The sequence below is a fragment of the Schistocerca gregaria genome, chromosome 8, assembly GCF_023897955.1.
Source record: "Schistocerca gregaria isolate iqSchGreg1 chromosome 8, iqSchGreg1.2, whole genome shotgun sequence".
Classification (NCBI taxonomy): Eukaryota; Metazoa; Arthropoda; class Insecta; order Orthoptera; family Acrididae; genus Schistocerca; species Schistocerca gregaria.
The window spans coordinates 57,141,998-57,169,614 of NC_064927.1; the positions used below are offsets into that span (position 1 = coordinate 57,141,998).

General features: G+C 42.0%; 1 protein-coding gene across 1 annotated transcript in view; it reads right to left on the minus strand.

Moving 5' to 3' along the window:
* Window positions 1-27,617, minus strand: part of LOC126285421 (transmembrane protein 248-like) — a 50,472-nt gene that overhangs the window by 17,404 nt on the left and 5,451 nt on the right. Inside the window, exons 3-4 of the mRNA XM_049984789.1 lie at window positions 26,027-26,270; window positions 11,973-12,331 (exon numbers count right to left, since the gene is read on the minus strand). Of these exons, the coding sequence (XP_049840746.1) occupies window positions 11,973-12,331; window positions 26,027-26,270 (603 nt within the window). The remainder of the gene's footprint in view (window positions 1-11,972; window positions 12,332-26,026; window positions 26,271-27,617) is intronic.

Genomic DNA, 27,617 nt, shown 5'->3' on the forward strand with positions numbered 1-27,617 from the left:
GGGACCTACGGTATTTCCGGTCAGCCTAACAGGACACTGAATACATACAAGGGAAGGTGCTTGATTAGCAGAAGAGTTCCACTAAAATGTTGAGAAACTGGATTGGCAAACACTTGAAGCAAAGAATGTACATCCTCTGAAAACCTGTTTATAAAACTTTTAGAACTGACCCTCACAGCAGAAACTATGAATATTCCTTATTCTCCTACACATCTATCCCTTAGCAATTGAGCAGATAAAATGACGTGAATAACAGTTCACACAGAGGCCTACAAACGATATGCTTTGTGACTGTACCTCATAGATGGAGCCACCACCTATGAACTGAGAGGGGAAAACACACACTTCTATTAACAGTTCACATTTGGTAAGACATCAACTGTTAGAATTGGAGAAACCAATAGACACCTATACCCTCAGATTCACTGTGGAGTGCGCAGCAGAGTGTATGTTGCACTGTTCCAGTCACAGAAGGAGCAGTGAATACAGAAGTGCACAGTAATATAAAAGCACAGGAAACGATATATTTAACTGAATTATAAATGTGTGAGAAAAACAACTAACACATTTCTGATGTAATAGAATCTGTCTCTCATTTGTGCTATTGCTCTCTTTTTTTGAGATGCATGCAAGTGCAGTAGGAGCAAGGAAAGTACTTTGCAATCAGGAACTTTGTGTAACATCATTAAATTTGTTAAATTTGAGGTACTCTTAAGTGTATCAAACTCACTGGAATACAGCAAAGTAAATTACATTAACAACTGTCAATATTTTGACAGGTGATCACAGTCATTTTCAAAAAAAAAGAGAAAGAGAGAGAGAGAGAGAGAGAGAGAGAGAGAGAGAGTTTGCTGCGTGCAGTAACTTAAACCCTCAGTTGCTATGCCAAACAGGAAACAAAAGATTGTGTGTGCAGAAAGATAATCACTGTAAAACAACTAGCACCATCACGCAAAGTTACATTTTATCAGCTGTGAAATAGTAATTCACAATAGGTGACCAATTAATGCTAACTCCCTTCATATGTAGTTTACCAGGGAACGAGCAGGATTCCAGGCAGAATTTAAGTTAAGGACACTTGCTAGTTTAATTACAACAGCATCCTTAAAGTAAACTATCCTAATAACTAGAAGTACGTGCCAGAATCCGTGTATTGTTATGTCCCAGAGGATGACTAGTACAACGGAAATGTTCAGCAACTGCAGATCTGCTACACTGTTGCAGGCGTGTGTGACACATATGTTCTATCCACTGGCAAATCCATGGTTCCGATGGTCTGACTGACAAGACATGGCACAAATGCACAGGATATAATCAAAATCTGCCTCACACAAAGCATGATCATCCTTTACAATCACTAACTGGGCCTTAGTCTTAGATTTTGGTCCTGTTGGAAATACCACCTGCAATCCAAGCAGTGGCAGAACGTGTGCACATTCGTAATCTCCTTAAGGTCACGCAGTTTGTTGTGCATGCTGAGGTTATGCCTTTTCATCTCCCAAATCCCCAAAACCTTGCAGTATACAACCAAATGCAGGTCAGTTGAAGAGAAGCCGATCTCCATAAGCGGTTTCCACATAGCCTGTTTGCAAGTTCGTTGCCTAGGATTCTGATGTAACCTGGGGTCCAGACAAACACTACTCAACGACTGGACCATTCCAGGGCATAGATGGACTCCTGGATGGTTGCTACCAAAGGATGACTAGGGTAGCATTGGTCGATAGCATCTAGGCTGCTCAAGGAGTTAGTACACAGAAAAAACGACTCCCCAGGGTGTGAATGGATGTGTCCAGAGAGCACGAGATATAGCCACTAGCTTGTCCGTGAAAACATTGCAGCCGTCGGGCAAGGAATGCTGTTCAATATGTCCCCCGTGGACACACACACACAAAGCTGACATGAGCATCAGCCATCGAGCTGTCGGTGTAAACCACTTTGTGGCCTCGGTATTAGGTCAAGAATGTAGAGGAAGTGGCAACGGATAGCCTTGGGGTTAACTGAGGGTCATGTGAAAGGTCCTGGTGAAGCCGCAGCTTGGGTGTTCACCATGGAGGTGTACGTGAATGGACCTCAAGTATAGGTGGTAAAGGTAAGGACTCAAGTTCAGAAAGAAGAGATTGGACACGAACTGCAATTGGAAGCCCTGACCTGGGCCGACGATGTGGGAGACTAACTGCCGTGGGAGGGAAAAGGAGATGGTGATTCAGATGCGCAGGAGAAATGTGAACGTGTGCAACACAACTGGCCAGCAATTGTGCACACCTAACCTGCAATGGAGAGACTCCAGCCTCTGCAAGGACTCATCCTAAAGGCTATCACTATGCAAAAGCACCACAGTTGTGGACTGGGTCGAGTAAATGCAATGCTGAGAACGCCGCCGAACCATAAACCAACTCCCATACTCAAGGCGGGACTGAACAAGGGCTCTGTAGGGCGCAGCAGCATAGCGCAATCTGCACCCCAGTTGGCGTTGCTTAGGCAGTGGAGGGCATTGGGATGCTGCCAGCACATCTGCTTAAGCTGACAAAGGTGAGGAAGCCAAGTCAATCGGGCATCGAAAACCAGTCGTAAGAATCAATATGTCTCCACTACAGTGAATGGACCATCATTAAGATAAAGTTCTGGTACTGGATGTACCATATGACGCTGACAGAAGTGTGTAACACACGACTTTGCGGCCGATAACTGGAAACTGTGGGCTAGAGCCCATGACTGCGCCTTGTGGATGGCTCCCTGTAGGCATCCCTCAGCAACACCAGTACTGGTGGAGCAGTCATCTGCATACAAAGAAGGCGAGACGGATGGCCCTACATATACCTCTAGACCATTAATGGCCACTAAAAATAAAGGACACACTGAATACAGAGCACTGCAGGATCCAACTCTCCTGGATATGGCGGGAACTATGGGAGGCGCCAACTTGGACACGAAGAGTATGAAGTGACAGGAAATTTTGGATAAAAATCGAGGGTGGGCCTCGGAGACCCCACTCATATAATGCGGCAAGGACATGATGTCACCACGTGGTGTCATATGCTTTTTGTACATCAAGAAAGATGGCAACCGGGTATTGGCATCTGGAAAAGGCTGTTTGGCTGGCAGACTTTAGGGACAAGATTATCAGTGGCACAGCGACCCTGGTGGAAGCCGCCCTGACATGGAGCCAGTAAGCCACGTGACTCCAGGACACGACCCAACTGCCAACACACCGTATGTTCCAGCAGCTTACAAAGAACATTGGTTAGGCTGATGGGTCATTAGCTATTCACATCACGCAGGTTTTTACCGGGTTTGAGCACCGGAATGATGGTGCTCTCCTCTCATTGCTACAGAAAGACACCATCACACCAGATCTGGTTGAAGATGACAAGATGACGTCGCTTTTAGTCAAATGAGAGGTGTTTAATCATCTGACTGTGACTCCGATCTGGCCCAGGAGCTGTGTCGGAGCAATGTGCAAGAGCACTGAGGAGCTCCCATTCTGTAAATGGGGAGCTATAGGATTGACTGTGGCGCATAGGACTTTCCCTTTGAACTGCCGGTTGAGAGGGCGAAAGGGGGGGGGGGGGGGGGATAATTCTCCGGCACAGAGGCTCAGACAGAGTGCTCAGCAATCGTGTGCCTCGGTAGATAACACGCCGTTTATGGTAACATCGGCAACACCTGTTGGGGTCTGGTACCGGAAAACATGTTTGATATTTGCCCAGACTTGGGAAGGTGATGTACGGCACCAAATGGTTGAGACTTATTTCTCCCAACACGCCTGCTTCCATCGTTTGGTAAGTTGGTGAACGTGAGCATGGAGCTGTTTAAAGGCTATGAGGTGCTCCAGGGAAGGGTGCCACTTATGCCATTGTAGAGCTCTCCGACGCTCCTTAAATGCTTCAGCGACTTCCAGCGAACACCAAGGGACTGCCTTTTGTCGGGGACACCCTAAAGAGCGAGAGATCATGTTTTCTGCCACAGCAACGGTTGTAGTCACCTGCTCAACCATCACATCAATGTTAGCGTGTGGGGGAGATTAAACGGTGACAGCAGAGGTGCAAGTTTCTCAGTCCACCTTGTTTAAAGCCCATCTGGGCCTAATGCCGGGGCAGTGACAGGAAGATGGGGAAGTGGTCACTACCATACAGTTGCTCTCCCGGGGATAGATGGGACAAGTTTTGGGCTGGAAACTGATAAATCAATGGCGGAGTAGCTACCACGAGCCACACTGAAATGTGTGGCGGCCCCAGTTAAGAGGCAGAGGTTTAACTGAGAAAGTAAAGTTTCAACATCTCTGCCTAAGCCAATAAGCACGGTGCCACCCCACAAGGGGTTGTGGGTGTTAAAATCTCCCCAAGTAGGAAAGGTTTAGGGAATTTATCAATCAGTTCAAGTAATGCATACAGGGGTACTGCACTATCTGGAGGAAGAAATACATTGCAAACAGTTATTTCCTGCATCATCCTTATTCTGACTGCCACAGCTTCAAGAGGGTTTGAAGCGACACAGTTTCAATACAGACTGAGTTTAGGACATAAACGCAAACTCCACCTGACACTCGATTATAGTCGCTATGGTTCCTGCAGTATCCCTTATAGCCACTGAGGGCAAGGGTCCACAGTGCCGGAAACCAGGTTTCCTGGAGGGTAATGCAGAAAGCAATTGTAAAGCTTAGCAGTTGCCGTAATTCAGCCAGGCAGTGGAAAAAACCACCACAATTCCACTGGAAGAAGACATCGTGAGACAGGGAAGGGACGGAAACTGCTGCCACCAACTTTTTTCCTGAGCAGTCCATATTCATTGTGTCTGAGGGTCCGGCAAGATCTAGATCCTCAGTGGACGCCAGAATCTCCACCTCACCTGCAGACACAGAGCTTATAGGTAGCGGTGGTGTGGATGCCACTGCAATTCCCTTGGTCTTGGGGATGATCTTTTTGGATTTTTTTTGCTGCTCCTTGGGTTTCCCTGGCTGGGAGGACTTCACTGATACAGTCTCTGGGACTGAGGATGGGCGTGAAGTCCTACACCCAGCTGCTTTTGGGCTCTTTAGCCACTGGCGGGTGCTATCTTTCCCACTAGCAGAAAACAGAAGGGAGTGACCCAAGGGACCCCTCCCTATTGAGAGGAGCTGAAGAAGACCTACGCTTCTCTGGCACAGAAGTGGGGACTGATATCCCCAATGGTTGGAGGGGAGGGGGCAGGGGTGTTGCTCCCGAAGTAGGGAGGGAAGTGCCCCCAACATCAAGCGGGCAGGTGTAGTCTTCTGCTTCTAAGAGACAACAGGAATGTGAGGAACTGATGGGGCAACAACTGTTCTCGCACCGGCAGCGTAAGAGGTGGTCATAGCCACAGGATGTAGGCGCTGAAATTCTCTCTTAGCATCAGTATAGGTCAGTCGGTCCAGCACCTTAAATTCCATGATTTTCCTCTCTTTCTATAAAATCCTGCAGTCTGGCAAGCAAGATGAATGATGCTCTCTGCAGTTGACAAAGAGGGGTGGCGAGACACATGGAGTATTGGGGTGTGAAGGACATCCACAATCTTGACATGTGACGCTGGAAGTACAGCAGGAAGACGTATGGCAGAACTTCCAGCACTTAAGGCAAGCATCGGGGGAGGGATATATGGCTTGGCATCACAGCGGTAGACCATCACCTTGACTTTCTTGGGCAATGTGTCTCCCTCGAAGGCCAAGATGAAGGCACCGGTGGCAACTTGATTGTCCCTCAGACCCCGATGGACGCGCCGGACGAAATGAACACCTCGCTGCTCTAAATTGGTGCACAGCTCATCGTCAGATTGCAAAAGAAGGTCCCTGTGGAATATAATACCCAGGACTATATTTAAGCTCATATGGGGTGTGATGGTAACAGAAACATCCCCCAAGTTAGTGCAAGCGAGTAATGCCTGTGACTGTGCAGAGGATGCTGTTTATATCAAGACTGACCCAAAGCACATTTTGGACAAGCCCTCCACCACCCCAAACTTGTCCTCCAAATGCTCCCCAAAAGACTGAGGCTTCATGGACATGAAAGATTCCCTACCTACTCTCATACATACGAGGTACCAGAGCAAATAAGCTTCACTGCAATTCTTGGCTGGGCGTTTCTTGCATAGTGTGGCCAGGGAGGGAAACCATTTGGTGTCATATTACTTAGCACTGAAGTTAGACTTTGCCAGCTGAGAGACTGCTGGCAGCGGACCAGCAGCAAGAGATGATGAACTATACTTCATTGCGTGTCATCCGCCTTGATGCCACCCACTCCGACCAGGGGCCCTCTCACGGGTGCCACCCAGCCTCTCACGGGTGCCATTGGGCCACCTGGCACAATGGAAATCCGCCGGGAGTCCCGATGTACCAAGGAGATGGGCATCTACTCCACAGCATACGCGGGGAGTTAATGGCGCAGGCATCAGCAGAGCAATCCCTGTGGTGTCAGGGGGCTACAAACAACAGGGTACATAGCGGTCCCACCCCACCAGACTGGCTACTGTGCTGGATATGAAGTGCAAAGAATTCCATGGTCCTCGTCGGAGCAGAAAATGTATTGCATAGTGGGTGGAGGAAAATGCCCCCAAAAAGGTGTTCTCAGTCTAGAGATGGAGGATGAGTGGGACTGCAATGCTACAATGAGAAAGTGGGCTAAAGATCTCAATACATGATGGACACGATGCACAATGTAAGGCGCCCTTCCTCAACTGGCTCGCTCTTTGGGAAAATTTTGAAAACTGGAAGTGAAACCCTTCAGTGGGCCATCACATAAAGGCCGAAAGATGTGAGACTCCTTTTAATTGCCTCTTACTGTCAGGCAGGAATACCTCGGGCCTATTCTAATCCTTGGGCCTGCAGGGGGGCTCCTGCACCCTGTCTTCAAGTTCTCAAGGCAAAGAGGTTGGGCAGAAATGTCAGTCGAGGTGGAAGTACAGAGGCAAAGATGTTGTTGAATGACAGGTGATGTGCGAGAGGCGGCAACTTGAAATTAGCGGAGGTTGAGGCCTGGTGGGTAATGGGAAGAGAAAATTTATTGAAGGGCAAGTTCCCATCTCCGGAGTTTTGATAGGCTGGTGTCAGTGGGAAGTATCCAGATAACCTGGAAGATGTAACACTGTGCGAAGATGTGCTGGCCATGCACCAAGGCATGTTTAGCCACAGAGTGGTCCTCATTACCAACAAACACTGTCTGCCTGTGTACGTTCATGTGAATGGACAGTTTGTTGCTGGTCATTCCTACATAGAAGGCTTCACAGTGTATGAATGTTAGTTGGTAAATCATGTGGGTCTTTCGCACAAGGATTTGCCTTTGATCGTGTACACATTCGGGTTACAGGACTAGAGTAGGTGGTGGTGGTGGTGGTGGTGGTGGTGGTGGTGCATGGGACTGGTTTTACACTGGGGGCGGTTACGAGGGTAGGAGCCAGAGGGTAGGGAAGGTTGTTTGGGGATTTGATAGGGATGAACCAAGAGGTTACGAAGGTAAGGTGAACGGCAGAAAGACACTCTTGGTGGAGTGGGGATGATTTCATGAAGGATGGATCTCATTTCACGGCAGGATTTGAGGAAGTCGTAACCCTGCTGGAGAGCCACATTCAGAGTCTGATCCAGTCCCAGAAAGTATCCTGTCACAAGTGGGGGCACGTTTGGGGTTCTTCTGTGGGAGTTTCTGGGTTTGAGGGGATGAGGAAGTGGCTCTGGTTATTTGTTTCTGTACCAGGTCATGAGGGTAGTTGCGAGATGCGAAAACTGTTTTCAGGTTATTCGTGTAATGGTTCAAGGATTCAGGACTGGAGCAGATTCGTTTGCCATGAAGACCTAAGCTGTAGGGAAGGAACCATTTGATATGGAATGGGTGGCAGCTGTCATAATGGAGGTACTGTTGCTTGTTGGTGGGTTTGATGTGGACGGATGTGTGAAGCTGGCCATTGGACAGATGGAGGTCAATGTCGAGGAAAGTGGCACGGGATTTGGAGTAGGACCACGTGAATCTGATGGAACCAAAGGAGTTGAGGCTGGAGGGAAATTCTGAAGTTCTTCTTCACTGTGAGTCCAGATCATGAAGATGTCATGAATAAATCTGTACCAAACTTTGGGTTGGCAGGCCTGGGTAATCAAGAAGGCTTCCTCTAAGCGACCCATAAAGAGGTTGGCGTACGAGGGGGCCATCCTGGTACCCATGGCTGTTCCCTTTAACACTTACCATGCTAAGCCCTTAACTGCATGCCACTCCCTGTGTGCTGGCTGATTTTTCTATTTTCAACAGACTTTAAATAGCTGTAAAGGACGTTTAGTTAGAGATACATAAAAACTACAGGTATGGTTTAAAACTTTAAGGTTTCAACTTTACATGGGTTAACAGTCATGTGTATGGGGCACATACTGTTTCCAAGAAGTGATGCAGATTTCTCCTCGATTTTGCGAAAATAAATTTTTGTCAAAAATTATTTTTACTATTTTGCTTAATTTAAAGAAGAAATAAATTTTGGAAAGTGATCATTTGACATTGAAAAGACATTTATTACACCATTTGCACATAAAGCATAGCTACATACACATAAGCTATTTTGCATAGTGAACCACAGTGTAATAAAGCTTGAAGCACGGGGCGACACACAAACCTTCATTACACTCACTGCACTCATAAGAAGTATCTTTCCTCCCAGCTTTCCCAGTAATGTTCTTTTGTTTTCCACTACATACTACACAAGGGCTTTGTGCTTTCTTCTTCCCTTCTGCCATTTCCACATGGTTCGGAAAATGTTTCTGCGACAATCGAGCAATCGTTGCAGATCCATGAGAATCCTCAATTCTCTCTCCTCTCTGTAACACTAAAATAGTGCAGAGCTCCCGTATAAACTTAGGAGTGCTCAGTTTCTTCTCATTGATACAATTGTGCAAAATACAACCATTGGAAACTGCCATGATTATGAAGTGGAAGGCAAGCTTTCCCCACCATTTCACTGTTTTGGGGCAAAAATTGCAGCTAAACACTGGATCACTACACCAGTGACTGGCCATACTTGGCCTCTCACTGATTGACATGTGGTGGATGATAGCCAAAAACGTCTTTGTTTGAGCAATTGTTAGCGTCCTCCACTGCTTGAATCTAGAATTGGGCCTTAATTTGTTTTGTGCTCTCAGTGTGGCCACCTTCTGTCTACCATATAGTTTTGTTTGTTCCTTCACAATTGAAATAACCTTGTCATTTATAAAATGAGAAAAAAAATTTTAAATATTCACTAGACTGACCGAGTCCTACATTATTTAGCACACCATGAGACCCTGTTGATTGATGAAAGGAGGAAGTACAAACATGTTCCGGGAAAATCAGGAATACAGAAATACAAGTCGCTGAGGAATGAAATAAATAGCAAGTGCAGGGAAGCTAAGACGAAATGGCTACAGGAAAAATGTGAAGACATCGAAAAAGATATGATTGTCGGAAGGACAGACTCAGCATACAGGAAAGTCAAAACAACCTTTGGTGACATTAGAAGCAATGGTGGTAACATTAAGAGTGCAACGGGAATTCCACTGTTAAATACCTCTAGAGGAGAGAGCAGATAGGTGGAAAGAATACATTGAAAGCCTCTATGAGGGTGAAAATTTGTCTGATGTGATAGAAGAAGAAACAGGAGTTGATTTAGAAGACATAGGGGATCTAGTATTAGAATCGGAATTTAAAAGAGCTTTGGAGGACTTACGGTCAAATAAGGCAGAAGGGATAGATAACATTCCATCAGAATTTCTAAAATCATTAGGGGAAGTGGCAACAAAACGACTATTCACGTTGGTGTGTAGAATATATGAGTCTGGCGACGTACCATCTGACTTTCGGAAAAGCATCATCCACACAATTCCGAAGACGGCAAGAGCTGACAAGTGCGAGAATTATCGCACAATCAGCTTAACAGCTCATGCATCGAAGCTGCTTACAAGAACAATATACAGAAGAATGGCTAAAGAAAAATGAAGACACGTTCATAGGATTTGTCGACCTGGAAAAAGCATTCGACAATATAAAATGGTGCAAGCTATTCGAGATTCTGAAAAAAGTAGGGGTAAGCTATAGGGAGAGATGGGTCATATACAATATGTAAAAAAACCAAGAGGGAATAATAAGAGTGGACGATCAAGAACGAAGTGCTCGTATTAAGAAGTGTGTAAGACAAGGCTGTAGCCTTTCGCCCCCTACTCTTCAATCTGTACATCGAGGAAGCAATGATGGAAATAAAAGGAAGGTTCAGGAGTGGAATTAAAATACAAGGTGAAAGGATATCAATGATACAATTCGCTGATGACATTGCTATCCCAGTGAAAGTGATGAATAATTACAGAACTTGTAGAATGGAATGAACAGTACCTTAGGCTACCATAAGCAAGCACAGGTCATGATAGTTTTCTAGTAGCTTAGGTCTGTTAAGATCACAATCATGTGGATATGTAAAGGGCCATGTAATCTACAGTTATCCTCCTGTCTGTTACTTAATAATATAACATAGATTCCAAGACTTGCCAAGCAGGAAAGCACCGGTAGACAGGCACAATAAATAAAACACACAAACTAACACACAGAATTTCTAGCTTTCGCAACCGACGGTTGCTTCTTCAGGAAAGAGGGAAGGAGAGGGAAAGACAAAAGGATGTGGGTGTTAAGGGAGAGGGTAAGGAGTCATTCCAATCCCGGGAGCAGAAAGACTTACCTTAGGGGGAAAAAAGGACAGGTGTACACACACACACACACACACACACACACACACACACACACACACACACACACACACAGAAATTTAAGACATCCATGTTTAATTCAGATTTTACTTAAAAACGTGGAACTGGAAACCCTTGTCTTTCATCACGATAAAAAAATGTTATATAGAGTACAAAATAACAACTACTATATAGATCTCTTTATAGTTGTACACAAACTGTAGTTGCATCAAAAGTAACTGCTTTACTTACATAGAAACACAGAAGTTACATGGTTAACTTGTTCTTATTAGTTAGTACATGCAATTTATATTTTCAAGGACATACAATACACAAAGGTGTGTATTGCTGAACAATATGCATTTCTAATTATGTGCAAAATAAACCAAAAATAAAGGTAAGTCATTGGCTCTCAGTTCCTCTCTTAAATATTCATTTATATTTCTTTCCCTACCAATGCTACTGGTAAACCTACTGGGCACACATGTACTGTACCAAAACTACTACTCTGTAATTTTGGTACCACATTAACTCCAGGACAAGCTAAAGAGCGCACTGCAGTAAGCACAAGATAGACCCTGAAAGTGATGAAGAGCAGCCGAGATGAGATTAGCAATAAACTTCACATTAAATTATGGGGTAGATGTAGTGAAGTGATTCCATTATCTTCGTGGACAATTTACTCTTGCCACAAAGAACAAGGAAAGTACAATAAGCAGAGTAGCGCAGGCAAAATGGGCATTCCTCAACAAAATATAGTCTATTGATATCAGAAGAAATTTCTGAAAAAATTAGGAGCATATCATTGTTTGGAAATGAATCGCAGACCGCGGAAAATGAGGAAAGAAGAAAAAGAATGTTTCAGATGTGTTGCTATATGTGGGTGTCAAAAATTATGTGGACTGATAAGGTTAGAAATGATGAAGTTCTCTACAGCAACAGCAAGTTGAAGAAAATGTGAAAAATACTGACACGAAGTAAGGGCAGAAATTAGGACACACATTAAAAAAGCAAGGAATAGCTTTCACAGTACTTTACAAAGCTGTAGGGGATAGACATTGCAGCAGAATGACAGATTGGTATAGATTCAACAAATAACTGAAAATGTAGGGTGCTAATGCTACTCCGAGATGAAGACGTTGGCAGAGCAGTGGAGGACCCAATGGATCTCCTCATAAAACTAAATAAATAAATAAATTTGAGAGAGGAAGAAGAATTAATCTGCAACAAGATGTGCGCTCAGCCACATTCTGACAAGTACGTACACAGGCAAGCTACTCACCACGGTAAGTGTGACTGAGAAGCCCGGGCCAGCCCTGTAGCTGAGGCGCACCTGCGCCCCACCCGCACACCAGCTGTCGCCCACCCTCTCACCGAGGGCGGCTGGGTCGCCGCTCCTGGCCACCAGCCTCGCCGTGTAAGGACTCAGACCGCCACTACCGCAGGTCGGTGGCGAGTGCTGGGCAGCGGGCAGCAAGGAACGCGGGCCGGAGAATGTCACGCAGACTTCGCGAGAGTTCGCTGCAGAACCGTTGGCGGTCACGGAGGCCGCATCAGGGGGCAACAGCACCGTCACATTGAGATTCGTATTCCCAGAGAAGGTGCTGTCTGCCTCACCTGTGCAGCACGACTGAGCCCATTCTGCAGTGAAAATTCCTTTATTATCTTTCTTTCCTAGTTCATTGGAGACAACACCTAATTATATGGCATACTACAGATCAAAGGCAACACACAGCTGCACTAAAGGGAGCAATCTCACTAAAATGGTGTAAGACATTATGAAGCCATTAGGCAATGACTCTGCCTAATGTGACTGAATAGTGAGAAAATTAAACTGATTGACTTGTGAGGGGAGAGGAAAGAAGTATCTGTCAGTCAGGTGGAATGTGACGGTCACACACACACACACACACACACACACACACACACACACACACACACAGAGAGAGAGAGAGAGAGAGAGAGAGAGAGAGAGAGAGAGAGAGTTGAAGGAAGTAAATCTGAATTAAAATTAAAAATTAGCTTTCGAACATTGAATGTTGTCAACATACGAGGGGGTGCCCCAAGAAAACTGGAACAACACTGTCATGGGTGGAGTTTGTGTAGTATGCATTTCTGCTGCTAGGCGTGTATAGTACAACTTATTGCCAGTTCAGTGATGTCTATGTTGTTGGCCTGGCTTATTTTGTTCTTGTTTCTTTCATGATGGCATGTTTAAGTGAACAATGTGTCCTGTGAAATTTTTCTTTTCTCAGTAAAATAGCTGGTGAAACTGTTTTAATGTTTAAAACAGATTACCAAAATGACACTATGGGGAAAATCTCAAGTGTACAAGTGGTTTGCTCAATTTAAAAATTGCTACATGTCGACTGATGACAGACCTTGTTCTGGACATCTATTTCTGGATGATTCGTCAAAAACTTCAAAAACATTCGAGAGCTAGTGCTCACAGATCTTTGACAGACAACTGATCGACTGTCAGATATTAGTGCGTTATTTTGAAGCTCTATTTGTGACAGACAGGAGACGGTCCTTCCATCACGTCAATGCACCTGCACACAGTCATCTAAGACAGTTTTTGGCTAAAAAATGGCACGGTTCTGCTGCCCCACACACCTTAATTACCTGACCTGACTCTGTGACTTATTCTTGTTTCCACGCAAGAAATGGGGCATGAAAGGACACTTATTTGACAACACTAAAGAAGTCAAGAGAAAAACAAGTGAAGAGCTGTCAGCCATTTCTAAAGATGACTACAAAACAATATTTTGAACAGTGGAAGCACAGGTGGGACAAATGTGCTAGTTATAATGGAGAGTATTTTGAAGGGGATAAGGTTGTTTTGTACACAGTTTGAAAATATATAGGTTTTAAAAAATAATTCGTATTTTTCAATACCCCCTAGTATTTACAAAAAATAACAACAAAATTACATACATGAAAATTATGTTGATGAAGATCAAGCAGTTTTCTCCTTGTATTTCTGTGATTATTAGTATACATGAAGAACTGATTTAAGTAACCATGAGAATTTTCTTATATTTTACTTTTTCCATCAGCCTATTTACCGTAAATAAATATTCTGAATATTGTTCATACCATGAAGCTAATTATGACTTTTCAAGCTTTCCCAGTGGACGTGTTGTTAATAGTCTTCATGGGTTTGCCACAGGAAGTTAATTACTATCAAAATTTGGAATTACTCAAACAACAGCTTACTAGCAACACACTATTTACTAGTTTTACACTTTCCCCAGGAAACTGGTAACTGAAAAGAAACAAAACGTACACGAAAATGGGGAGTTCTAGGTAGTCTTTGAAGAGTGTTCATTACACTTGGTACTTGCATGCATTATAATGAGTATATTTCAGGATCTTCTTAAACATAATTTTGAGTGAATGAAGGGTACTTGGTTTTATTTTCTCACTTTCATTATCACACGACTGTATGGATATTTTTTCATTTCGGACTGGTAGAAGGGCAAGAGTATCACATACTAAAGACTGAATTCTTTTATCAACAGTACCAAGAACTCCATTACATTACATTCCACTTGGCTGAGAGAAAAAAAAAGTGCCACTCTGCAACTCAACATTTTCACTCTGTTTAGTGGTATAAACAACAATTTGAACACAAAATCAGAGACTTGAAATGAATGAGGGTTCTTCATTGATGACTTATTTGTTGTTATGCTACGAATTTCAAAAGCTCATACTGCCAATTTTGGGTGGAAAATTACAAATTTACATTCTTTTTTTTGTTTTGAGAGAACACAAATTACTGTTTACTAGTGACAATTGCCTTATCACTTATGTCAAATTGTAAATATACTATCTAGACTATATTCTATATATGAATGTGAACTTCTGTTTCAGATCCACACGTTAGCCTGTATCATATTTTCTACATGCTAATGTGACCTCTGATTACAGTGGGTACTACTAAGTTCGTGTGATACCTTTACTACTCGCAACAATAAGGTTCTCTCCTGCAAAGACAATGGTGGATATTGCCAAAAGTGTGGATTTCATAGAGAATTAATATGACAAGTGTACCTAGAATAATTCACATGAATTTAATTTTTTTTATCACCACTGTTGTCCAACACAAAATGCATAAAATGTGAAGTATTTCTCTGTAGAAATCCAGTATATTTTCTACAAGTAAGCCGTTATGATAATACGTTCATTCTAGTTTGAACCTCTTGGTCTCTTACAAGGAAAAAGCATAACAACATAAAGTAGGTATGATAAATAAATTTGCTAAATTACACATTCACAAAAGTAAACTATACAATCACGTTCCAGAACAATATCTTTAGATCAGATATGCTGCCCATTCGACAGGCCTACAGTAAGCAGATATACGCTGAAGAGCCAAAGAAACTGGCACACCTGCCTAATATTGTGTAGTGTTCCCCCGAGCATGCAGAACTGCACCAACATGATGTGGCATGTACTCGACTACTGTTTGAAGTAGTATTGGAGTAAACTGAAACCATTAATCCTGTGGGGCTGTCCATAAATCCATAAGCGTACGAGGGGTGGAGATCTCTTCTCAACAGCAAGTTGCAAGGCATCCCAGATGTGCTCAATAATGTTCATGTCTGGGGAGTTTGGTGGCCAATTAGGTGTGTTTAAATTTACAAAAGTTTTCCTGGAGCCACTCTGTAGCAATTCTGGACATGTGGGGTGTTGTATTGTCCTGCTGGAATTGCCCAAGTCCGTTGGAATGCACAATGGACATGAATGGACGCAAGTGATCAGACAGGATGCGTATGTGTGTGCCACCTCTAAGAGTTGTATCTAGATGTATCAGGTGTCTGATATCAATCCAGCTACATATGCCCCATGCCATTACAGAGCCTCCACTAGCTTGAACAGTGCTCTGCTGACATGCAGGTTCCATGGATTCATGAGTAAGTCTCCATACCCATACACGTCTATCCGCTCGATATAATTTGAAATGAAACAGGCAACATGTTTCCAGTCATCAACAGTACAATGTTTGTGTTGATGGGCCCAGGCGAAGCATAAAGCTTTCTATTGTGCAGTTATTAAGGGTACACGAGTGAGCCTTTTGGTCCGAAAGCCCATATTAATGATGTTTTGTTGAATGGTTCACATGCTGACACTTGTTGATGGCCCAGCATGGGAATCTGCAGCAATCTGAGGAAGGGATGCCCTTCTGTCACAATGAATGATTCACTTCAGTCGTCGTTGGTCACGTTAGTTTTTCCGGCTACAGCGATGTCAGATTTGATGTTTTACTGGATTTCTGATATTCATGGTACACTTCTGAAATGGTAAAATGGGAAAATCCCCACTTCATCTCTACCTCGGAGATGCTGTGTCACATCACTCGTGAACTGTCAATAACTCCACTTTCAAACTCGGATAAATCTTGATAACCTGCCATTGTAGCAGCAGATCTACCGTATTTACTCTAATCTAAGCCGCATTTTTTTTCCGGTTTTTGTAATCCAAAAAACTGCCTGCGGCTTAGAATCGAGTGCAAAGTAAGCGGAAGTTCTGAAAAATGTTGGTAGGTGCCGCCACAACTAACTTCTGCCGTTGAATATATATAGCGCTACACAGGCATGCTTTGCAGGCACAAAGATAAAGACCGATGCCAAAACCTCTGCGACAGTAAATAAATTTAAAAAAAGGGTGTAAGACTAGCTTTTTTCTCCGCCCCAAGTTTCGATCACTGCATTTTCATACATTATCCAATAAAGTAAATACAAATTCCTTGTGGTTCACCCTCTAATGTAGCAGCATTTCAATGTACTACGAAAATCCTACTGGCAAGACTATTTGGGAAGTTTGTCAATATATGGCCAACTCTACGTTCTGAAATTGTTCCTACCTGTGAGAAGACATGATTGCTAATAGGAACTTTTATGAATTGCGAATCACATGCAGTACTCTCTTCAACATAAGAATAATACGAATATAAACATTTTGCCATGTATTCTTTCGTGTTTGCTGCTATCTCATTTAAATCCTGTCTTATAATAACATAACGAAACTAGTGTGATACAGCAGCAAATGCGGAAGAATATACATCTCATGTTATGTTTATATTTGTATTAGTCTTATGCCTAATAGTGATACAATCAGAAATGAAGCACGGCAATTGACTAGATTTTTAAATCTAAGACAACTAATTTTTGTGCAGAATGTAATGTACAAAAGAGGCGTCTGCAAAGATTTTCAAAGGGAGAAAATTTTTAGCTAAACTCTCGTTCAGAACATCTATCATAAGCAGTCTATTATTTGGTTCTTGTTGATCATTAGCAAAGAAAGCAGCAGTGTAAGTAACAACAAATAGCAGTCTCTTCCCATTGTATCGCTAATGAGACAATTCCTCTTTTTATTGTAAGCGGCAGTAGCGCACACAAAAAGCAAGCCACAGGTCGTAAACACTTATCAGAATGCGACAAACAATGCAGGACACAGAACAATAATGCATTTTCAGCCTAGAGTAATGTAAACACCTATAACAAAGAGAACGGCACTTATCAGATCAAAGAAAAACAAGCAACCGATTCAAACCAGACGAAGCACGCCTGAAGCATAGCAATGGCTACCCTGGTAAAGCTTAACTACTAAGCTTACGACTCAAACCAAACTACTGTAGCTGTATCGTCATTTATTCTACCTAAATTGTGTCTCATATTACAATAGACCAACTTTGTTTCGATTTGGAGGTGCGGTCTAAAACTTTTATCTCCCCTAGAATTTCGAGTCTCAAATTTCAGGTGCGGCTTAGATTCGGGAATTTTTTTTTCCTTGATTTCGAGTCTCATTTTTCAGGTGCGGCTTAGATTCGAGTAAATACGGTAACTACTGCACCAGACATTTGTCTTCTACAGGTGTTGCCGACCACAGTGCTGTATTCTATCTTTTGCTTATCTCTGTAATTGAATACACATGCCTATACTAGTTTCTTTGGCACTTCAGCGTAGTACTCTTGTATGTTGAACATGCCAGGGAAGTATTGTCAAAAAAACCAATGTAGTTCATTGCAATAAATGTAGTGAGTTGATCGTGAATGAAATGTGACTATTAACTGACAGCTTTATTCCTCAGAATAATAAAAACAGTGCAATGGGTTAAAAATTGCGGCCACTGTATTAAAATTTTTCACATTTCGGGTACACAAAAATTGGAACCCTTCAAAATGTTGTCCTTTGTGTCTGCATCTGCATCTACACTCTGTAAACCACTGTGATGTGCAAGGCAGAGGATACGTCCCATTATACCAATTATTAGGGTTTCTTCCCGTTTCATTCATTCACATACGGAGCACGGGAAGAATGACAGTTCGAATGCCTCCACACATGCAGTAATTGTTCTAGTTTTATTCTCACAATCCCTACGTGACTGATATGCAGGAGATTGTAGCATATTCCTAGAATCATCATTTAAAGCCAATTCTTGAAACTTTGTTAATAGACTTTCTCGGGATAGTTTACGTCTGTCTTGAAAAGTCTCCCCATTCAGTTCCTTCAGTATTTCTGTGTGACTCTCCCGTGGACTGAACAAACCTGTGACCATTCATGCTGCTCTTCTTTGTATATGTTCAATATCACCTGCGAGTTCTATTTGGTACATGTCCCACACACTTGAGCAATATTCTAGAACCAGTCACACGAGTGATTTGTAAGCAGTCTCCTTTGTAGATTGATTACACTCCCCAGTATTCAACAAATAAATCTATGTCTACCACCTGCTTTACCTACAACTGAACCTATGTGATCATTCCATTTCATATCCATACAAAATATTACATCCAGGTATTTGTTCGAGTTGGCAGATTCCAACAGTAACTCATCGATATTGTAGTCATAGGATACTACATTTTTTTTTTTTCTTTTGTGAAGTGCAAAATTTTATATTTCTGAACGTTTAAAGCAAGTTACCAATCTTTGCACCACTTTGAAATGTTATGCAGGTCTGACTGAATACTTGTGCAGCTTCCTTCTGACAGTACTTCTTTAAAAATAACTGCATCATCCACAAAAAATATGATGTTAATAATGTCTTCAATATACAGCATGACAGAAAGGGTCCCGACGCACTTCCCTGGGGCACACCTGATATTACTTCTACATGTAATGACTCTCCATCTAAAGTAATAAGCTGTGTCCTCTCTACCAAAAAGTTCTCAATCCAGTCACAAATTTCACTTGATGCCCGATATTACTGTACTTTTGACAGTAAGTTTAGGTGTGGTACTGAGTCAAATGCTTTTCTGAAATCAAGAAATACTGCATCTACCGTACTGCTTTGGTCCAAAGCTTTCAGCACGTCATGTGAGGAAAGCATGAGTTGGATTTCACATCATTGATGTTTTCTGAATCCATGCTGCTTGGCAGTGAGGAGATTATTCTGTTCAAGATACCTCGTTCTGCTGAGCTCAGTATGTGTTCTAAGGTTTACCAACAAATCGATATCAAGGATATTGGATCACTTCTATTACCGCATCTTTTGTTCTTTGTTTGAGGGGTCTACGATAGATTACAGTTAGAAGAGGAGCTAAATCAGTCTCAAATTCAGCATAGAATCAGAGGGATTCTCTTGGGCCCCACAGCTTTATTCATTTTTAACGATTTCAGCTGTTTCTCAGCACCACTGATGCTAACATCATATATTTTATTCATATTTTCGGTGGTATGAGGATTAAAATGGGGCAATTCTTCTGAGTTTTCCTTTGTAAATGAACATTCGAAAATGGAGTTAAGCATTATAGCATTTGCTTTGTTACCCTCAATTTCAATTCCTGCCTCTTTCATTATGGACTGGACACTAACTCTGGTGTCACAAACAGTCTTTACATAAAACCAGAATTTCTTTGGGTTTTGTGAAATATTATTTGATAATATTCCGCAACAGTAGTCATTAAAGGCATCACACATTGCTCTCTTAACAGCCAAATTGTTTCATTCAGCATCTCTCTATCTATAGCCCCACACTTTTACACCTAGTTATGCAGTAGTTTCTATTTCTTTAGACATTCCATTAAAGTGACTGTATACCATGGAGATTCCCTCCCATTACAAACTTTCCTACTCGGTAGATATCTATCCAGTGTATGGTCAATTATTCTTTTAATCTAGAGCCATAGTTCTTCTACATGCTTCTGCCCTGTGCTGAAAGTTTCAAGTTCCTCGCTTAGATATGACATTACTCTTTTTTTTTATCTTGTTTATGGAATATAGACACTGAAGTGTCAGAGAAACTGGTAAAGACATGCATATTCAAATACAGAGAGATGTAAACAGACAATATGACACTGTGGTCGGCAATGCCTATATACGACAACAAAGTGTCTGGCGTAATTGTTAAGACTGGTTACTGCTGCTACAATGGCAGGTTATCAAGATTTACATGAGTTTGGAAGTGATTTTTAGTGATGAAGTGGGGATTTTCCTGAATGACCATTCCACGTATATGCTGGTACTATCAGGAATCTGGTAAAACATAAAATCCTTAAACACTGCTGTGGCTGGAAAAAGATTCTGCTAGAAGGTGACCAATGATGACTGAAGAGAATCGTTTGATGTGACGTAAGTGCAACCCTTCTTTAAATTGCTGCAGATTTCAATGCTGAACCAATCAACAAAACGTCATCGATATGGGTTTTCGGACCAAAACACTCACTTGTGTTCCCCTTGATGACTGCATGACACAAAGCTTTACACCTCATCTGGGCCTGTCAACACTCACATTGGACTGTTGATGACTGGAAACATGTTGCCTGTCTCATTTCAAATTGTATCAAGCAGATTGATGTGTACTAGTTTGGAGACACCCTCATGAATCCATGGACCCTGCATGTGGGCAGAGCTGGTGGAGGCTCTGTAATGGTGCGAGGCATGTGCAGTTGGAGTGCTAATGGACCGTGATCTGCCTAGATACGACTAACATGTAACATGTATGTAAGCATCCCGTCTGATCACCTGCATCTATTCACATCCATTGTGTATTCCAATGGACTTGTGCAATTTCAGCTGAACAATGCGACAACCCACCGGTTCAGAATTGCTATAGGGTGGCTCCAGAAACACTTTTGAATGTAAACACAGCTGCTGGCCACCAAACTCCCCAGACATGAACATTATTGAGCATATCTGTTGGGATACCTTGCAGCGTGCTGTTCAAAAGAGCTCTCCACCCCATCATACTTTTATGGATTTATGGAGAGCCCCACGGGATCACAGGTTTCGTAGTTTCAGTTTCCTCCAGTATTACTTCAGACATTAGATGGGTCCATGCCACATCATGTTGTGGCACTTCTGCGTGCTCATGTGGGCCCTACGCAATATTAGGCAGGTGTACCAGTTTCTTTGGCTCTTCAGTGTACATCTTTTTACTCGTTTTAGTTATCCTTTGTACTTTGGTAATCATTGTTGCCACATCATTGTCCTTGATACCAGTTTTGATGTGGAAAACCCCCAAGAGGTCAGGTGTGTTTATTGCCATTTGAGCCAACACATTTCTGTCACGAGTGGCATCCCTATCTGTTGTAGGTAGTTTTCAGAGAAAGCATTTAGCAGCGTTTCACAGGACGCCTTAGAACTCCCACCACTAACAGAATTGTAATTTTCTCAATCAATTGTTAGATGATCTGATGATTACCGTATGACTGGGGAACTTACTAACGCAGAAGGAACCAGCTGCCCCAACATTTGAACTAAGCTACTTTCCTCACACAGTAATTCTGTGAATCATGTGACATTGTTTGAATCTGGTTAGCTATCCAGATGACGCATTAAAGTCACCATATAAACCTACATCATCATGAAAAAATTTAGCTTTTTCGGAACACATCACACCTAAATTGACACGTTCTGCTTATTTTTGGCTAAGTCACTGCAAAAGATCAGAATTTATTTCATTAAATGTATATTTTTAGATGCTTTTTTGTGCAGATGGTCCAGAACGAGATTTGCATTTCCTGGCAAAATTCACTATTTTCTGCTTATTCTTTTTAATCTCACGAATAGTCTGCATCCCAATACCATAATCTTGTCATTTCTCTGTCATCTTACACATTTGTTTTAAATTTCTTTGGTGACTATTACATGACGATTAACATAAGAAAATCGAGTCTGTTTTTGATTTACACAAAACAGGCTGGCTGATAACTATGGAATATTTCGTGGCAGGAAAATCTTCTCTGTTTACAGCACCACAAGAGTTTCCTTGAATTTTACCTTGTTGTTAGGGACAGGCTAAAGTAATTTAATAGTTTAGCCAATATATGCATTATTTTTGCCCAATTATTTGTAATAAGATTACACAGGAATCTAAAAATTACTATCAAACTGTAATAAACAACTACCCCTCTCACCCGTGTGACCGTAAATGTCACTTCCCGTGTTTAAACGTGTGCTTTATTATGACAAAGTACCATGCCTATTGCTTCAGTAAAATCTTCTTGGTTTACAATCAGTGACTTTAGCTCTCAATGGCGATGGCAGAGAGAGCTATCAAACTTGAGTGGTTTTTTCCCTTTCAAAATGATGTGATCTGTAAACCAAGAAGATTTTACTGAAACAATGAACACATTGTGACGTTTAAAGCTTTCCCAGTGTACTGATTGATCCATAAAAACACGGGAGAACTGCCGGATATCAGTAACTTCCTGCCACAATATTTCAGCGCAGAGTCTTCTGGCCATCTTCAGGTGAGTGCCACAATGAACACATTATTGTGTTGTCATGTGGCAGTTGTTTAAACAATGGAAATGATACTGGAGGAAATGGCAGGAGGAAGGGGAGGGTATTGATTACTGTTTGATAGTATTTTTTCTAGATTTGTGAATAATCTAGAAACAGTATAACCTGCACACAAATAATTGGGAGTACACTGTGTAATCCCAAATTGGGCAAATACGACACTGAAATGGCCAAAATATTAAACTACTTTTGCTTGTCCCTATCAAAAAGGCAAGGGGGGGGGGGGGGGGGGAGCAAGGAAACGCTTGTGGTTATGTTTTTGGCTACATATGGGTCGATCCTTGTGGTCGATAGAAAGATCCAACTACAAATCATACCTGCTTGATATGAAGTCTTGGCCGAAAAATCCTGATGTAGCTTCAATTTCTGCAGGGCCAAAATTAAAGTATGGAAACACCACAAGAAATGCGTGCTGGAGTATAAATGCAGACGCTAGTCGAGCCTGCAGATTGCACTGTTGTATTTGGCCACGAATGGCAACTGTGTGATGTCTTTGCAAGTGAATTTGAGTTTTGGCAAATTGTAGGTGCTTGTATGGAGGGTGCTTCTGTAACCGAGGTAGCTGAAGTGTGTTTCATGTTTCAAGAGCTACTAATTGAAGATTCATACCACTTAGAGGGAAAAATGGAAAAATCATCATCCACTAAGTTACAATGTAGATATAAATATGTGTCGAGTGATCGTGACCGACAGTCGTTGATTGTGACAATAAATTATATAATACCTGCAGAGAACTGAATGTTGCACTCGCATACCCTGTCACTCCCAAAATCACACGAACGGACCTTCATAGCCCGAGAATTGCAGGGCGAGCTGGAATTCCCAAAGTATGATACCAATGTCCGTAACAGGAAAACCAGGGTGCTGGAGCCATAAAACCTGGATTACAGAACAATGGAAGAGAGTCATTTGGCCACATGAGACTTGTTTCAGAATGTCAGAATGTTTCCAACCTCTGGCCAAGTTTACATTTTGAGAGCGAAACATGGCGTGATTCAGTGATGGTTTGTATAGCAATATTATGCGATTCCACAGTCCCCACGGGTATTCTGCATGCTGTATTACTGCCAAGGATTATGTGACCATTTTGACTGATCAGATCCATCCCGTGGTACAGTGTTCGTTCTCCAAAGGTGATCCTGCTTTCCAGGATGGCAGGGCCCTGTTCTCATGGCTCTGAAGGAACAGGACTGGATTGTGATGTGTGACAATGAAATTTCACATCTCCTCTGGCCAATAAAGTCCCCAGATCGCAATGTTACCGAGCCTTCGTTTTCTACTTTGGAGAGAAAAGTGCGAGATCGCTATCTACCTTCATCATCGCTACCCGACCTTAACAGTATTTTGCTGGACAAAAGGTATAAGATTCCCTTAAAAACCATACACTCTCAGCATTTATCCTCTCCAAAATGACTGGAAGTTGTTTCAAATGCCAATGGTTTTTCTAAAGCGAATGATGTGTACTAATGTGTTGTGTTTCTGGTCTTTCCATATGTTTGCCATTACCTGTATCTGTGGAACTGAAGTTCTTGTATGCTCCAACAAATATATCACATGTATTTCCCATCAGTCTGTCATTCCAATATACATTTAGATTTACATCAAACATCTTACTGCTGTCAATTTTGAGTTTTAGCCAGCTTTCTGTGTCCACAGCAAAATCCAAATTAACGAACCAATTTAACTCTCTCTGTTAAAAATAAAATCAATGTTATTGCTCCACACTTTTAAAAAAACTCCGCTTTAGGAAAAAATTCACTTTTAAGGAATGAACACGAAGTATTCTGCAAATTAAAATCACTTCTCATGCAATTCCCAATGTGTGCAAGAGAGTTTCTGATTTCTTTCAGTTTCACAAAGATACACTTTGTGTCAAGTGATGGCAGTGTACGGTAATCGATTCTTTCGGTTGACAGGTATCTAGATTGAATTCCATTGTAGTGATACAGAAAAAGCATCAAACAAATCTGAAAGAGATTTCCGTTCTGCCTGCTGTACAACTCTGGTCATGTGATCTGACATCACAGTCACAGAGTAATGAATCGTGAGCCATGAAGAGTTGTCTTTGTTATTGTTGAATTTATCAGTTTTACTTTTGTGGAGTTACGGCCTGCAAACGCAGAAAGCTTACAATTCAGCAGACTCTGATGATCATCCGTGATGCTAAGGACAATTACAGCATAAAACTTTCCGAACTTAAGTAGTAGTACTATTTGGTACAGTATGTACGGGGTGCCTTTCGCAAAAACAAGGGAGTGGTAACTGTCACTACTGGTTTTGGATGCAAGAGAAAGAATGAACACATGTCAACTTTTACTGATGTGGAACCTATTCTTTTAAAATGTTTTCATGGAATGAGAAGTAGCAGCATTTCCGTTAAGTGAAAACATGCTACAAGAGAAGGTTCAGGAAATCGTCCTGAAGATCAGTGTTGAAGATTTCAGTTCATCGAATAGGTGGTAATATCATTTTAAGAAACATAATAATCTTTCACTTTAGAATAAGTGGAGAGATTGAGGCTGTGGACATAGAAACTGTAAACAATTGGAATAACAGTAAAACACCATGATTAATAAGGAGTTAGAGCAACTTGAGGAGGTTTTTGGTATGGTTATCTCCAGCAGCATGGCTACCAGACTAACAAAGGAAGCATTTCGCATCACTGAGTTCTGCAAGAGAATCTGCACTGCAGTTTGTTGGATTGTGTACATTCAATGAGGATCCACCTACCAGGTAATCCATTTATGAGTATGCACAGAATTTTAAGGAAACAGGATGTCTTTGTAATGGCACTAATTGTGGCAGTTGCATTTGGCACAGACACGGACACTTTTCGGTTGAGTGTGCACCAAATTTGACTACAGACTGGACATGTGCCATGTGGGTTAACAGAATGATCATTTGTGAAAAAATGTACTGAGTTACTGTTTCTATACATATAATCACCCAATGATTTATCTCAACACAAATAATTTTACAATCAGATACAAGTCTCTAGATCACTGAAGGAAAACCCCTGTTTAAGAAAAAATATTTTGATTCCCAGAGATTCATTAGAAAAGGATTTCTTTGTACTATTACATGAGCTGCATTGCCTTTCTGAAGTGTTGAGATACTGTTTCAGATGGTAGTAGTTGGTCAGGGCATTTGTGATTTCATTTCTGAGGTGCATTTCTTTGGATCTTACACTAATATTCCCGATTTCCTACTGTTACTGTTTGGAATGGGAAGAAACTTGTACACACACCATATACAGTCAGCTACTTATGTTGCAGCCTTTGATGTGTAGTGCACGGTCAGCACATTTAGGTAGGCCATGCAGTTCTCAACCGTATGAAGTTAAATGCACAAAGCTTCAGTCTAGTTCATCACAGATCTTTCACAGTTCCTGGTTCAAGCCTTCTGCCTGAATCAGAACTGAAGGGCCACGACTAGTTCTAAAGAAAATATTTTTAAATCCATCATATAGAGAATATTAAGAATTGTCAATGTCACAGAGCTGACAAGATTAATGATAAATGTCAGTAGCATTAATTAGCATGTTATACAGTCCAACACATCCAGACTAAAGAGATCACTGACTTACCACTAAGTGGCAGGGATCCAGAAAGGAATGTCACATTTTGTGGCAGCTGTTCCCTAAGGCTCAGAGATGCAGTCACCGCAATAGAGACATTTCCATAGCTGTCAGACAACTGCTCGTCATAGATTGCAGTTGTCGTAGAAGGGCTCCCACTACTGTTTGCTGCGACGTGTGTCACTGAGGTGGTCTCATCCGGCAATACGCAGAGATCCAAGCTGCTCAAGTGCCTCAGGAATGTTGGCCAATCCTGTAAAGTATTAAAGTACTATCAAATCTGAACATACATATTCAGAAGAGAGACTGGTCTGTACAAAACGAGCAATATCCAGGTTTTGTACTGACTGTTTCATCACTGATCTCATGTGCACACAATACAGTTAACACTAATACAAGAATTAGTGCAAAACATCAAAGGTAGTGTCATTTATAAATAAACATGTGCCCACTCTGTTTTATATAGTGATAACTATCATTAAAATGGCTATGTGCATGAAAGAATACAGAAGAACTGTCTGCCTTGGGGACATCCAATACCCAGCTGCTGAACATGCTCTGCAGCATGACTTGAAGTATATAACTGCTTGTTGTGTGCCTCCCCTCTAAGCCAGCACTAGTTTCACTGATCTCCAAAGATAGGATTGCTTGATTTGGGATAAGGGATCAAACAGCGTGGTCATTGGCCACATCAGATTAGGGAAAGGCGCGGAAGGAAGTTGGCCATGCCCTGTCCAAGCAACCATCCCAGCATTTGCCTGAAGTGATTTAAGGAAATTGTGGAAAACCTATATCAGGATGGCTGGACATGGATTTAAACGGTTATCCTCCCTAATGTGAGTGCAGTCTGCTAACCACTATGCTATACTGCTTGGTCCAGAGATGGGAACTTGTTCTCCAACACATCCTCACGATCTGGCATCTTTTGGTAATATCACTATTTACTGAACATTATACTCTATTAAAGCTTACTTTTTTAACTTCAAATGTTCGCCCTCAGAAACATTCACGTTTTCCTCCTATCTCCTTTTCTGTTACCCCTAATCCTCAATTGCACTTTTATGTTACTTCTCATTTCACTTCCACTTACTCCATGTTCAATTCTCACTTTGTCCTATCATTTTCCAAATCTGTCACAGTGCTTACCATCATACTATTTTTGACCACATAGTGTGCAAAACTTGCCTTCTCAACTTTGGGACTGAGAAACACTACACTCATTTTTGTTGTTGTTGTTGTTGTGGTCTTCAGTCCTGAGACTGGTTTGATGCAGCTCTCCATGCTACTCTATCCTGTGCAAGCTTCTTCATTTCCCAGTACCTACTGCAACCTACATCCTTCTGAATCTGCATAGTGTATTCATCTCTTGGTCTCCCTCTACGATTTTTACCCTCCACGCTGCCCTCCAATATTAAATTGGTGATCCCTTGATGCCTCAGATCATGTCCTACCAACCGGTCCCTTCTTCTGGTCAAGTTGTGCCACAGACTTCTCTTCTCCCCAATCCTATTCAATACTTCCTCATTAGTTATGTGATCTACCCATCTAATCTTCAGCATTCTTCTTCTCATTTTTATCCAGAATAAAATTTTCACACTGC